At 35.2% G+C, this 16,559-nt stretch overlaps 1 protein-coding gene across 5 annotated transcripts in view; it reads right to left on the bottom strand.

Annotated features, from left to right (window-relative positions):
- LOC134535542 (constitutive coactivator of PPAR-gamma-like protein 1 homolog) overlaps nt 1-16,559 on the bottom strand; it is a 233,913-nt gene that overhangs the window by 195,804 nt on the left and 21,550 nt on the right. For all 5 annotated transcript variants that reach the window (XM_063374693.1, XM_063374692.1, XM_063374695.1 and 2 more), the window contains exons 4-6: nt 8,720-8,833; nt 8,488-8,634; nt 2,006-2,173 (exon numbers count right to left, since the gene is read on the bottom strand). In XM_063374693.1, coding sequence (XP_063230763.1) covers nt 2,006-2,173; nt 8,488-8,634; nt 8,720-8,833 — 429 coding nt within the window. The remainder of the gene's footprint in view (nt 1-2,005; nt 2,174-8,487; nt 8,635-8,719; nt 8,834-16,559) is intronic.

The following is a 16,559-nucleotide window of genomic DNA, read 5'->3' on the forward strand; positions in this document are numbered from 1 at the left end:
ACGTCTCATGCCATGGGCGACCTTTCACAGACTGTTTGGCAGTGTATACTTGACACAAAGAAAGGCCAGGATGTTGGTAATACTTACCGCACTGACAAGAAGTGCAAATAATTTCTGGGTTCCATTACAGAAATAGAACGCCAGGAATTGGAAAATAACTTAAGAAGTGCACCATATATTTCAGTAATGTGTGATGAGTCTACAGACAGTGCTGTACAAGAACAGGTCATTGTTTATGTAAGGTTTGCTGTTAAAGGGGTAATACATTGTAAGTTTGTAGGTGTTAAACATGTAGAAAGGCCTAATGCAGCCCTGATTTATGACTGCATATTGTGTGTTTTAAATGAGTATTGTGGGTTCACCATTTCAGATTTAAAGCTGCATTTGGTAGGCTTTGCAAGTGATGGTGCAGCAGTGATGCGAGGATTGCATAATGGAGTTAGTACCAAATTGAAGCAATCAATTCAGCCCAATTTGGTTGCTATACATTGTCTAGCACACCGTCTTGAACTCGCATTGAAGGCTGCACTTTCTGAAACACATTTGAATCTCAAAATGGAAAATTTCTTGAAGAAATTATATGCATTCTTCCACCACAGTCCAGTGCACCGAGCGATCTTGAAAAAATATTGTGAAACTCTGAGAATCAAGTTCTGCGTACCTACCAGAGTTGGAGGCACTCGTTGGGTTTCTCACACCAAACGAGCCTTGACAAATGTGCTCAAGATTGTTCCTGCACTTATCCTCACTGCAGAAAATTTACGCCAGGAATCAACGTGTAATGCATCAACTGCTGGTTCATGCAAATTTATTGAAGATGCACTGAACAATTGGAATTTTTTCAGTATATTCACTTCTTTTGCGATGTAACCTCCATTTTGAATTACTTTTCACAACTTTTACAACATCCTTATTTGACTGTAGCAGAAACACAAAAGTCACTGTGTGATACTATCACCATGTTGCAGAAGCTCTGTGACAAAGATGGCTTTCATCTCCGTGCATGCAACAAATTAATTGAAGATGAAGCTAAGCAGTTGAAAGAAGCTCCTTTGCAGACACCCAAGAAAACAGCTGTTATAAATGCAATTGTTGAAAATTTAGAATCTCGCCTTGGAGATAAGAAAACTGGACTCTGAATTACTGACTGCTACAAATTTGTGTAGTTTTAAAACGTGGCCTACAAGCATTCAGCCAGAGTTTGGTGACACTTGCATCGTTAGGTTGATACACTTTTTTTTCTCCTTCCTTTGTGAATAATAGAGTAAAGTGTGAAATGATTGAGTTGGAACGGACAAGTCTAAAGACCACAGTTTACCAGCTGTATAATCCAGTAACCAAAGCAAATTGGAGTGATATCAATCTCAAATACCACACTGAGTATGTACTCTCTCTCATTGATCTTGTGCTATCCCTGCCAGCTCACACTGCAGATTGTGAGCGAGGGTTCTCGCTCATGAAGTCTATAAAGACAGACTGGCGAAACTGTCTAAATGATGGTACACTGTCTGCCCTCATGCGTGTTCAAATACAGTCACCTTCTGAAAGTGAGCTTGATCCAGCACCAGCAATAAATCTCTGGTATCATGATGTTCAGAGAAAACGTCGCCCCTTTCAGCCTCCTTATCGAAGATGTTCAAGACAGAATCAGCCAAGTAATTCGTGCAGTGACTCAGACAGTGACTCGTCTGAAAATGATGATTAAATAAGGATGTTAAGTGTGTGATAAAAATAGGTGCAAAATATAGCAAAAATCCTTTTTTATCACTTTTTCAGCGACTTTGAAATTTTTTTTATTTGGGTAAAGCAGCAGACAGGCAAATTGGATGGCGGACAGGCAAATTTTCGATTACACCTGTCCGTTGGGCAGGTAAAAATATTCCTTAAAATCTAGCTCTGTCTATATAGTATATATAAAACATTTGAAAGTCAACCTGCACACACAAAATTATTCTTTATCACAAGCATGATTTTTTCTGTCACTAATAATAGCAAAGTATCATACCCTTGTGAATCCCTGCAGAATGTTGATCTTCCGGTAGAAATCGGCCAAGTCCTGTTCTGTCAAAAGGTAGTTCCCCAACAGAGCAGCAAATACAAAAAACCTGTCTGGACTAAGATTTAATGCTTTCACCATTTCATTGAGATTGTACTCCTTCGTCTCCAAAGAACCCTGAAATACAAATTACAATTGACATTACCTACAATATCATCAAATTTTGTACTGAAACAGAAATTGGCTGATATACATCGATAAATGTATATAAAAAACCACAAGCACAATTTATTAATGTTATCACATACAATTTATTTTTAAACAAATAGAAGTGGTAATGATTTACCTTCACAAAAACATTAGCATCCCGCTGATATTAAATTTTTTAAAATACAACTCTAATAAATTACATTAACCCTTTCGCTAGTATTAACGTTAATAAACGTGCGTATTTTAACTGTGCCCGATAGAGTATTCACGTAAATAAACGTTTATAGCTTTGTACAAACTAGTATGCTCGTCAATGAACGGAGATGCGCATCCGGCTTTGTTGTAGTTGTTGTGCTATCTAGTGAGCCTTATAGTAACTAGCTGACAGTGTTTTCTGGTGCCGCATAGATAGCAGCACTAATTCCAATTTGCTGTGGTCTGGAATATCACTGTTTGTTTTATCTCTTGCTAGATTCCGTGGTTGTGACTTTCGCTTCGCGCGCATTTTCTAGCAAGATACTTTCGCAAGTATTTTTTGATAGTTTATTTATTGTTGTTAGTGTCGTAATGTTTAGAAATGGCATTGTCACGTAAACGAAAAGCGCTTTCGGAAAAAGAACTTTCAGAAATAATCACGAATTGGGAGTCGGCAAGTGACATCAGTTCGGTAAGTGAAAGTGAAAATGATACTGAAATAGAAATTGATTTTGCAGATAACGAAACAGTATATATACAATCAAATCCAGATGTTACCGCGTGTGTTCACGACTTATTTATGTGGGAAAAAAACGATAATTTTATGCCACGTGACTTACCATTTGACAACACACGTTCGGGACTTACAGGAGAATTAGTGCTACCCGAAAACCCAAGTGAATCGGACGTGTTCAAATTTATGTTTGACAGTGATCTTGTTGAACATATTGCGACAGAATCTGACAAATATCACTCGTACGTAACTCACAGATCTGAGGTGAAAAAAAATCCAAACTGAACCTATGGACAAAACCAACAGTTTCTGAGCTGTATACTTTCCTAGCTGTAATACTATTGATGCCTCACACTGCAAAAAACCGCATAAATGATTACTGGTCCACCGATCCCATTTTGGCTACACCCATATTTAGCAAATTATTTTCACAAGACAGATTTTTGCTTTTGCTCCGTCTTCTACATTTTTGTGATCCTTACAGCCAGTTAGCAGGAGACCGACTATGCAAAATCAGCTCCATCCTGGAAACAATAAGGATGAAATTCAAATCTGTGTTCCAGCCGAAACAAAACTTATGCATTGATGAATCTATATTGGTATGGAAGGGCCGCTTGAAATTCAAGCAGTATATCCCATCCAAGCGCCACAGATTTGGTGTCAAGCTATTCGTTTTGTGTGATCGTGCAACAGGGTTTATTCTTGATTTCCTCATCTACACCAGTGCACAGACCAACATTGAAATTATTGATGACCTTGGTATTTCTGGATCTGTTGTTACAACATTGTTAGAGCCATATCTTCATTTAGGGCATGTAGTGTTTACCGATAACTGGTATTCTAGCCCTAAGCTATTTGAATACCTGCTTGCAAAACAAACTGGTGCATGTGGTACGGTGCGGCCAAACAGAAAAAAAATGCCTAAATTCCCTCAAAAACTGAAGAAAGGGGAAAGTGCAGTTTTTCACACTAACAACATTCTCGCAGAAAAATGGCATGATAAAAGAGACGTATGCATGCTAAGCACAGTTCACGAACATAAATGGGTTGAAACTGGAAAAAAGGACAGAACTACTGGCGAAAATGTCAAAAAGCCCCTGTCTGTCATTGAATACAACAAAAATATGGGCCTCGTAGACAAAGCCGATATGCAGATAAGTTTCCTTGACAGCACCAGAAAGTCTATCAAGTGGTACAAGAAACTTTTTTTTCACATTATAGATATGGCAGTCTTGAATGCACACATTCTATATAATGTGCACACTGGCAAGAAAATTACACTGCTTCAGTTTCGGCTGAACCTTGTACGGCAGTTGTTAGAGGAGTTCAGCCCTACTCGCAACCCCTCGAAAGGAGGACGACGCTCTGCAGACGTTACTCCATCTCCTCTTCGGCTGTCAGCAAGACATTTCCCATCTCCTGTGCCATCAACCGCAGCTGAGGTCAAACCGCAGAGGCAATGCTACGTTTGTAAACATACCACCAAAGGACAGAATCGGCGAAAAGATTCTAAGTGGATGTGTGCTGAATGTGATGTGGGTCTTTGCATTTTTCCATGTTTCACTGCATTTCATACAGTCAAGAATTTTTAGTCCTTTATAACATCGCTTTTTTTGAGTTCATAAACATGATGAAGTAATTTTTTTATAATTATGTGTATCTGTATTTTCAACGATATTGTAAGTGAATATGTTCAGCGACATATTTTTTCAAAAATGTAGAAAAATAAATGTTGGTTATTTGTATATACAAGTTGATTGTAATGGTAAAGGCTTTTTTTTTACCAGTGAATTTTATTCATTTATATTTTTCATGAACATTTTGTAGTGTTTTCGTTGACTTGTAATTGCACAAAATTTGCCAACTTGTATAAGTGTGTTTATATACGGTGGAATCAATGACATTGACAGTGAATACATTCAGTTACACAACTGATCAAAAGTAAAATGTAAAACAAATGGATTTGGAAATGTATTACTTTGTGCATTTTCTACCAGTGCAGTTTATGTTCCAATTTATTTTATAAATATTTGTAGTTTTAGAGTTTTTTTTATTATGATTGTAATGCGTTTCTTGAAATGAATGGTATAAACAATACAGTATTTAAAAATTGCAAGAGATAAAATTGTTGATAGTGTAGCAATGATGTGAGTGTGTGTCTCGTATTTCTTCAAAATAAAAAAATTTTTATTTATGAATATAATTTCATAGACTACTGATAGTAGAAAACTGATGTTTATAAAAATTACACAAAATAATTTTTTTGCAGTGTAGCATTGAAATGTGTGTGTCTTCATATTTCTTCAACTAAAAATTTAAACTTTGGTTAATTTCTCTACGTAATTTTGATTATGATACTAGGAAATAAAACATATTTTTAAAATTTTCAGAAAAATTACCATTTTTTGCAGTGTAGCAATGCTGTGAGATGTGCCCTAAAATTCTTCAATACAAAAAAAGAAAATGTATAAGTTTATTTGCAAGTATAATTTTGATATTGATGGTTCGAAATAATAGAACATTTAATATAAAAATTGCAAAATGTTATCGATTTTTTACAGTGTAACATCAAAAACCAAAATGATACGACAAAATAATATGTGATAAATAGCTCATCCATATTTTTTTTTATTTTAGAATAATAAGGCTATGTGCAACAAGCATTGATATATATACACATATGTATCTATATATATATGTGAGTGTGTGTAAATTTATGCACACATACATAACTTATACATGCATGTATATTTCTCTAAATAACTCACTGAAAAAAAATCCAACAAAAAATTTGCATACTACAATACATATCACTACTTTAAAAATTAATTAAAAATAAAAAAATTTTTTGTAAAAAAAACTTCACTCCACAGGGTTAGAGAATCCATTATTAATCCTCCCTGGCCAAAGGGTTAAGAGCACTTTCTGTAGTACAGGATTTTTCCACAGAACATTGCCTTCGTTGAAAAAAAAGCACTGAAAATAGTATTTTTTTTACTATTTAATACTCCTCTTCATACAGCATTATGTTGACAGACACATATTGACAGCACAGCCTTACACATAGCAAAAGCCTGTAATGAGATGATAGTGATACAGAGCAATTACCTGTTTAGCAGTGTAGTATGGCACTACTATTTAAGTTATAAATTATATTTTAAATACATTTATGTTTGCTTACTTTATAATCACTATGTACCGTATTTACTCGCATATAGGTCGTGGTAATTTTACCAGATTTGATGGGAGAAAAATGAAGTGCAACCTATATGTGAAGAAAATTTTTTTTAAAAATTTTGAGGAATTTTTTTTGCAATATTTTGCTTTAAAATGCTAAAAAGAAGTTTATATAGGTATAGGCAAATTTATTTACAATGTACACATACAGCATAACCCCTTATTTACGTTACCGTTGTTTGCACTATATTCTTCAGGTCCCGTTTAGTTCCCATTTAGTCCAATACAATACTTTCACGCGAATTACGTCTCTCAAAAATCGAATCCATCCCGCTATTTACATCACGTAACAACCATAAACAACCAGAAAATACCGTGGGTACTTTAAGAGTAGATAAGATTAGCTAGTAGGCCTAAAAACATCGTGAAAAACGTAACGTTTATAATCGGCAATGAACACTTTAAATCACAAAATATACATATTTTATAACATGAAAAGTTGCTTTTATTTCTAAACATGTAATAATTTAAGCCTAGGCGTGTAAAAATCCGAGTAATTATAGCAGGAGACAATCTAAAATGCACGAGGGAAAAACGTAAACTCACGAATGTATGAACGTGGCTGATTGTTAATTTCTGATACAGTATTTATGTCACAACTTAGCCGAAATTGTGGTACAAGATAAAATGAGCGGAGTCTTGGTAACTGTTTTATACGTATTTTATAATTTCGGAAGTATTGTACAGTTGAAGCATGTTTTTTAAACTAACAATTTATTTCTGGGGATCGTAATTACAGTAGAACCCCTGTCATACACTTTTCAACGGAGGGCACAAAAATGGTGTATGATGCGGGAAAGTGTATGAAAAGGGAATGGCAATAATAATTTTTTTTTCAATCTAGCATACAAGCACAATGTCAGATTAATCTCAAATACATAATGTGTAAATAATTGCATTATATGAAAGATATGAATTCATAATTATATATACATATAATAAAACCACCAGAAATGTAAAATACAGTCCATAATCAAGTAAAGCTGACATGAGAAACAGTGGCCTTACAAAATGTTATGAAGTCCTTTCTTGGAGGGCAGGTAAAGTCACCAAGCCTAAATTAGAAATTAAAAAAATTAGGCTATTGTTAAAAGAAAATCAGGAATTTATGCTTGTTTGTTTCTTTTTACAAACAACTGTATGCAACAGAACAATTTTCAATAATATTTTTAACTTGAGAAACGTAAAATACAAAACACTCCGATCGTAAGAAAACAATAACAAACGGGTATATTCAGTTCAAAGATTAATGAATGCACAAAATATGAGATCCGTGCCTTTGTAAAGAGCGTGCACCATTTTCATAATCATTGCTAGTTTGCGCCACTAGTCTCGCTTGGTGCTGGCCATAGATGCTACTAGCGAAGTGCACAGTCTTCCTGATACTATCAATATCTATGGTGGGATAAAGTTATTTTCTTACGTTTGCAAATGTAAACAATGAACGTTTTTCAAAATAAAAGCATTAAAACGTAGTTTATCAGGAGGAATATAACAAAAAAATTTGTGAATTTTGGGCTTTAACGCTTCGTAAAAACGTATGAAACGGGAAATTAATGATTTTATAAGTGTATGTTCCGGGAAAGTAAACCATTGTAAACATAGTACTTTCGGCGGGACCAAAATTAATCGGCGTATGACACAGGAAAATGTATGAAACGGGAACGTATCATCGAGGTTCTACTGTAATTAATTATTGGTATCAAGATATCAAGATGGACGTAAACTTGAACATGTCACGGCAGCGAGAAAACTGGTGCGAATACCAATAAACTGGTATTAGAACTGGACAAAACTGGTACACGGGAGGTGGAGCTTATATTTTTTTCCGCTAAGCTCGCATCTATTGGATGGCTGCTGATGCAAGGTCACGAGTCTGGGCGGAGCGCTGAGTGAGTTATACTGCGCATGCGCAGCTCAATGAACAAAGAGAGCCAGCAGGCGCGCCGTAACAGCAGCTGATCGAGTACAATGACCATTCTCCGCGCACAGCGCGGTAATGAATTACCAGTGCGACTTATGTGGGGGGAATCTTAAATACCAAATTCAAGACCTCAAATTATGGGTGCGACCTATCTGTGATGGCGACCTATATGCGAGTAAATACGGTATTCTTATGATTGAATTTTATCATCATGTGTATTGGGTAAATCCAGTCCATCGACCATCCGGGATATTAACAACATAGACAGATACTATACTAAAACGGTTAAATTGATACATCATTTAACTCCAGTACAATAGCATAATATTGCTTCGTCATTAATGCACATGAAAATTATGCTACCAATTAGGTTAAATGTAGCCTGCTTCTTTTGTGAAGTTTAATAAGTACCTTGTAAGTGAGTTTTAACTGCTCCGATGAGAAATATCTTGGTGGATCAAAAACAGCATATTCGCCATCGTCCGCCACTAGCCCATGGAAATTGTATTCCCGGCAGTACCCAATAACTTCCTGGTGGTGATCGTCCATGGTGCAAAGCTGCAGAGAGAAATAATGTGAAGTTACTAAAGATATTCCCTTAATGTTTCTTTCATGAGATTTTTAAACTTAAAACAATGCTTACCACACTTATTCCAAGATGCCTGAGAGCCATTCGAAGACATGTCCTCAAGCAGACGGGAGATATCCACCACACCTTCGGCGGCGGTGTTCCTTTGGTGTTTATGTGTTTCAATATCTGCAAACAAATGCATAGAATTTTATTTAATATACAGAGAAACACAAATTTGAGATACAGAAGCAACCAAACGCTAGGAAGTTTTAGTGTAATTAAAAAAATTTACACAAGTAAATCACAACCATCACACAGTCAAAATTATAACTACAGTAAAGTCTCGATTAACCAAGTTGATATCTGAACTGTGGCCACCTCGAATGCAAAAAAACTAGGATATCAGAGATGAGAAATTTGTCTTGATTTTCAATTAGCCCAGTAGTATAGTTTTCCAGGGTGATGTTTTACAGCTTTTCTTGATTGTAAATTCTTTCACATCACTCCATGATTTTCTCAACGAGCAACTGTCATATTATTAGGAGATTCATTTGTTAGGTATTACATAAAGTTTAATGTATTTTTTATTCTTTCATAGCTATTTTTTGGTCGGTTAAATTAATGTGCATAAATTACTTTTTTTAAATTTTTAACTGGCCATAATTAAAAATTCTAGAAGGTAATTAAAAACACATAGTAGATTGTCTGCTGGGTGCTATTTTGGCAGCCAATCTGAAGGTACTATGATGTGGGGTTATGTGATGCTCCAGAATTTCATAGAAAAATGTTTGTAGTTGTTAACCTTAGAAAACTGACCATGAAAGTGCAGGGAATACAAATTTTCCAGACAAGGTCATGTGTGTTATTGGCTGGTTGGCCCATAGGGTTGCCTCCCTTTCGTTTCAATTTTGTAAAAGAAGGTAGCTGCGTTGTTCAACTAGTTGTCGCTCAATGTCTTCCCATTGCGGTTGTGTCCCGGCAAGTCAATACAAATACACTAGAAACACGATTTTACATATTCTCACAGTTCCACAGATTGTTTTACTTTTTGAACCATATTTACGTGATAATATTAGAGTATATTTTGTCTTAATAAATAAGATACCATTAAATATAACGAGAAACAACCTCCGGCCGCAGCATGTCAACATGGAATGCACGCTGACCCTCCTCGCTCCACCCCCCCCTTGCAGACGGTCTCTGATAGTTGTCTCTCACACGTAGCAATCATTAAAAAAATATCTACTATACTTTACAGGGTATCATGTGGTGTAATAATGCCCGCTTTCATACACACTGTTATTCCTATGATCACGTAAATAGCGACTTCTTCCTGTTGTGAACTGTAAAAGGAATGTTAATACTAGTAACTGCTCATATTTTTTTATTGGCCTAAATTTTTTTAGACATTTATCATGTAAAATAAACAAGCAAGCCATGTACAGTCAAACCTCATTAATACGAATCCGCTTAGTACGAAATTCCCGTTTATGCGAAGTACTTTCACAGTCCCAGAAAATAAGGTATGCTTTCCTATGTTATTCAGTACTTTTAATACGAAATACGGTTAATATGAATTAAGAAGTTGTTTTGATCCCTCAAGTAGCTGTTAACGTGTATAAGTAAACGGTTAATACGAATTTCACAGCCGAAGTCTAAAGTAAATCACGTCTTCATAACCGTCATGTAAACAAACGTGCCTCCAAAGATAAGATGTATGTATCCTACAGCGCAAAATGGTCGAAAAACAAGATGAAAAGTTCAACTCTAGTGGCGATGTTAGTAACTAAACTAAAAAAGATGCCATGTTGTAAACGGAAAACTAAAAGGAAAGTACTCTATACCTTAATATTATTCATCGAAAGTGTACATACATAGAAGTTTAAACAATCCATGGAAAAAATTTCTGTTATTTTTAATTGTTCACGCACGTGTGTCTTAACCTCAATTTTGAGTGTGAGTTGTTTTGTAATATGACTGCGAAACGTAAACGCAACGACCTTACATTGCAAGTTAAAGTTAAAATTATCGAAGAAGTAGACAATGGAGAGAGAACGAAAACAGAAATTGCGAGAGAATTTAACATCCTGCAATTGTCGTCGACAATACTAAAAAATCGTGAAAAGATTGAATCGGCTTTTGCGAGTTCGTGCAGATTATCAACAAGAAAAAGAATGCGAGGCCCAAAACATCAAGAAATGGAAGCTACCTTGTTGCAGTGGTTTTAAGAAATGCATGCAGCAAACTTGCTTGTTTCTGGACCTATGATTCAGAAGAAGGCAGACTACCTAGCATTAAGGTTAGGAATTTCCGACTTCAAGTTCAGCAATGGTTGGCTACCACGGTTTAAGGATCGCAACAATATTGTTGGCAAAACCATGTGTGGGGAGTCGGCAGCAGTAGATAAGACCAAAGTTAAAGATTGGATACAGACTGCTCAACCAATACTTGATCAGTACTAGCCTTTGATAAGCTTTGTAATGTGGTAAACAATGCCTATAAGAAAAAAATAGTGCAAACCAGAATTAATGCAAGTTTATTGAAGTTTGTATTATGATTTATTTTGTAAGTGTTGCATTGTGTTTGTTTTCTTCAGTGTTTACAAATTGTTATGCATGTAGTGAAGCCAGCTTATACTACCAACAGTGTATATAATTTTCTTTATGGTTGTAAATACAGTGAAACCTCTTTAATACAAACCTGAAGGGACCTAAAATTTTGCAGTTTGTATTAACAGTGCATATGCTCACATTAATAATAATCGACAAAATCAAGTATTGATTTTTTACTCGAAAATTAGTCAAATAGAGAATTAAAGAGGCATGAAAAATTCATTGATTTTTTTCGGCACTTTTTTAGTTGCATAAATGTCCTTTACTGCACTGCAAAGTTTGTCGAAGGAAGACGAGACATCAGTGTCTACATCACTAGCAGCCAGAACATTTTCCAAGACAATTAATGCTGAAGTGGACTTCACTCTAAGAATTTTTAAAAAATATTTCAACCTCAAAATTAGTGTCAGAAATATATCAGTTACTTGTCATTAAAGTTAAATCAGTTGAAAAATAAATAAAAATGGAAGTATTTTACTTAATTCAATTTACACTTGCAAAAAAAAAAATACGCACAATAAATCTACATGGAAATTAAAGTCTTTTTCAATATCCTGAAGTCTGAAATATGTTTACTCATGTCATCAAATGTAGAGCTGTACTGAAGAAGCCGATTTTGCCAATATTTAGTTGAATAGGCATTTCTGCCGACTTCCGATACGCTTGTTAATTTTCGGCCGATATTACTGAAAAACGAGAGAGACTGCCATAACCTAAAAATCCACGATTACCCTTTTCGCTTTTCGTAGTAGTACTGCATTTTTTCAGATCGCATTATTTCTTCGCAACATGTGCCAAATGTACATATAAAAATTTAACATCCTATTTTTCAATAATGTTCTTTATTTTTAATATGTCATAAAAAAATACATTACCGTCACGGTAAATATACATCTCGGTTGTTACGGTAACTGTAGTGCAAATGTGGTAGCTATCGTGCTTCTGTAGTAATTATGGTATCGACAAACAATCTTTAGTTCTTTTTATGGTAATTATCTTAGGATAACAATTGGGTTTGTACTGTAGTTATGGTACATCATCCAATTTCTTCATAAGTTGTTGTTCATTTGTCTTTTCTTCATATTTACGTGCTCCATTACTTGGCTGCAGATTTAAGTTTATTTTTACTACTGTATACTATCGTTACTGTTTTTATGACGGTTTATTTCTAAGAAATGGTTATTTCTGCAAAATCTTTATGGTTAAACAATCATCTATTATAATTTATAGTGACGGGACCACATATTTTGTACGATCAATGCGGACAAAACGATAATTCAAACATCGGTACAAGTGAACTTTTCTAACCTTAGTTGTATGGCAATTTTGCCGGGACCGTAGAAAGTATACGATAAACACGGACAATCGATACATGCGAGTTCGATAGATAGAGGTTTGACTGTAGTCCATTTACCGTACAAATTATTTGCCGTTAACAGAATTATAGTGAAGCTGCGTGCACGTGATTGAAGTGTGCGATTCTTGTTCTAAAATTTCTTTCGGTTTATCCGATAATAAAACAATAGTACACTACGTGAGCGGACGTGAGGTTACTTCGTAATACATAATAACGAATATTTCGTATTAACCGTATTGATTGACATTAAATATGCTATCCCAGTCTGAAGGGGAATTAAAAGTGTTCGAATAAACGCGAACTTTGAAATAACCGGTATTTTATTAACGAGGTTTCACTGTATAGGCATTTAAAGTTCAATCAATTTTTTTTTGTCATGATATCCCAATAGTTTGGTTAATACAAACCCTCGTTATTACAAAGTGCTAAAATATGGTCCCTTCAGGTTTGTAATAATGAGGTTTGACTGTATTTGGCCTCCTGCATATTTAGCCACTACTGATATTTTTCTTCTCCCGTCTTTTATTAATCCTGACCAAGGACAGGCCAGTTTACAATCTTTAAGTGAGGGATAAAAGAAGGGTGAAAAGTGAAGTACTATTGACTTGCCTAGGTACTAGTTGATAAGCTGGAAGAATTTCCTACCTTGCATTTCTAGTAGCAACCCCTTAACTTAATATGTTAATCTGTAACAACTCCCCATTTGATAACCAGAATCGAGAGGAACAAGCACATAGTTGAGTGTACATCTACCATATTCACCGAAAATAAGACAATAGTTTTTTCCTTCTAGAGGATTCAAAATATTGGGGGTCTTTTTGAAGATTGTTTTGTTGTATAACCTACATATAATAACAAAGGCTGCTTATTTATTTATTTATTAATAGCCTCCAATATAACCCAAACAATGGGTTTCCCATACGCTAAATAATGCAGCACTTCATGTTTTCCATAACTTCCTCATTAAAAATGCCATAATGTTACTCCAGCTAAGCAACAAGCATATAAGCAGCTAAGTAAACAAAAGCCGTGCTCATAGATAACACAATACGGTAACCAAAGGGAAAAACAAAAAATAACAATTATTAAATATTATTATTAATGAAATAAGAATTAATGTCCTCAATAACTCTTAAAAATACTAAGTGAACTTTTTTGTTGTGGTTCCATTTACAGAAAATATCTTGTATAAACTAAATATATGAAAACCCGCCATTGTTCAGTGTGGTAACATATTAAAAAAAATATATATTACAACTATTCGACTTCGAAACTATTCGCATTCAGTTCGAAAATTTTACCATTCAATTAGAAAATATTCGACCATCAAAATCCACTATTCGCACACCCCTAGTATGTATGTATGTATGTATGTATGTATGTGTGTGTGTGTCTATACACACACACACATATACATACCGTATTTACTCGCATATAGGTCGCGGCAATTTTACCAGATTTTATGGGAAAAAAATGAAGTGCGACCTATATGTGAAGAAAAATTTGAGGATTTTTTTTTTTGGAATATTTGGCTTTAAAATGTGAAAAAGAAGTTTATATAGGTATAGGCAAATTTATTTACAATGTACACATACAGCGAAACCCCTTATTTACGTTACCGTTATTTACGTTTTCCCGTTACCGTATTTACCCGAATATAAGACGAAATTTTTTACCATAATTTATAATTCAAAACAAAGGGGTCGTCTTATATTCAGATACATTGATTTTTTTGGTAAACATACTTATTTTAGGTCAATGTTTTCAGGTTGTACAGTAGTTACTGGCTGCACACGTTACGACCTATGTTTTTGGAATGTTCTATAGCACAAGATGGCGCCCATCTTATCGATTATTTTCTTGTACAAAAACATTAATGTAGGTTATACAGTACTTCTTTGCTGTGATTATTTAAGTTAGACGAACGGTATGTTATTTACATTTTAAATGCTGATGAAACGCCTGTATATTTTGATATGCCTTCAAATTATTCAGTGGATGCTGTTGGAACTAAAACAGTTACTGTGAAGACAAGTGGCAATGAGAAAATGAGGATAACAGTGATGCTTACAGTGTTAGCTGATGGTAGAAAATTGTTCCCTTTTGTCATTCTTAACCGTAAAACTATGCCAAAAGAAAAATTGCCTTCTGGGTAATAGATGTCAAGAAAAAGGTTGGATGACAAGTGAGTTGATGCAAGACTGGTTAAAGGCAGTTTGGGATAGAAGGCCTGGGCCAATTTTAAAGAAGAAAGATGTTAGTGTTAGATGCATTCAAAGGACATTTAACGCCAGAGGTGAAATCATGTATTAAAGGTACGAACACCGACCTTGTTATTATTCCTGGAGATTCCTGGAGGCATGACTTCAAAGCTGCAGGTATTAGATGTGTGTGTCAACAAACCATTTAAAGACAGTCTAAAAGTGCTGTACTCTGAATGGCTCTTGGCAGGCAACCATGCTCTAACACCAACAGGCAAAATCAGAAAACCAAAAGTATAGCAGTCTTGTGTCAGTGGATTAAGGCTGCATGGGACACAATCTCATAGGAAGTGATCATCAAAAGCTTCAAGAAATGTTGCATTTCTAATGCATTGGATGGCAGTGAAGATAGTGTCATGTGGGAAGAAGATGCAATTGAAGCTGAAGTCAACAGCAGTGAAGATGACAACAATGAAGATGATGCATCAGCATAACGAAACTCTATAACAGTTTCAAACAGTTACAGTAGCAGCCATTTAGGTACCTATTTATTTCTGTTTGTACATAAACTGTTAACAGTATTTCAAAAGTGGTGGTTGAAATCCTTTGTAACATTCATATTTTCAATTTTATATCTAATTTGTTGGCATGTGTTTAATACAATAAAAAATTTTTTTTCCTGAAAACATGAGGCTGTAGTTTGGGGGTCGTATTATATTCGAGGTCGTCTTATATTCGGGTAAATACGGTATTTGCACTATATTCTTCAGGTCCCGTTTAGTTTCCATTTAGTCCAATACAATACTTTCACGCAAATTACGACTCAAAAATCGAATCCATCCCGCTATTTACGTCACGTAACAACCATAAACAACCATAAAATACCGTGGGTACTTACTTTAAGAGTAAATAAGATTAGCTAGTAGGCCTAAAAACATCGTGAAAAACGTAGTCGGCAATGAACATTTTAAATCGCAAAATATACATATTTTATAACATGAAAAGTTGCTTTTATTTCTAAAAATGTAATAATTTAAGCCTAGGCGTGTAAAAGTCCGAGTAATTATAGCAGGATACAATCTAAATTGCACGAGGGAAAAACGTAAACTCACGAATGTACGAACATGGCTGATTGTTAATTTCTGATACTGTATTTATGTCACAACTTAGCCGAAATACTGGTACGAGACAAACTTCACAAGATAAAATGAGCGAAGTCTTGGTAACTGTTTTGTACGTATTTTATAATTTCGGAAGTATTGTACAGTTGAAGCATGTTTTTTAAACTAACAATTTATTTCTGGGGATCGTAATTAATTAATTATTTGTATCAAGACATCAAGATGGACGTAAACTTGAACATGTCACGGCAGCGAGAAAACTGGTGCGAATACCAATAAACTGGTATTAGAACTGGACAAAACTGGTACACGGGAGGTGGAGCTTATATTTTTTTCCGCTAAGCTGGCATCTATTGACTGGCTGCTGATGCAAGGTCACGAGTCTGGGCGGAGCGTTGAGTGAGTTATACTGTGCATGCGCAGCTCAGTGAACAAAGAGAGCCAGCAGGCGCGCCGTAACAGCAGCTGATCGAGTACAATGACCTTTCTCCGCGCACGGCGCGGTAATGAATTACCGGTGCGACCTATATGGGGGGAATCTTAAATACCAAATTCAAGACCTCAAATTATGGGTGCGACCTATCTGCGATGGCGACTTATATGCGAGTAAATACGGTATAT

This window comes from Bacillus rossius, chromosome 8 (assembly GCF_032445375.1).
Source record: "Bacillus rossius redtenbacheri isolate Brsri chromosome 8, Brsri_v3, whole genome shotgun sequence".
NCBI classification, from domain to species: domain Eukaryota; kingdom Metazoa; phylum Arthropoda; class Insecta; order Phasmatodea; family Bacillidae; genus Bacillus; species Bacillus rossius.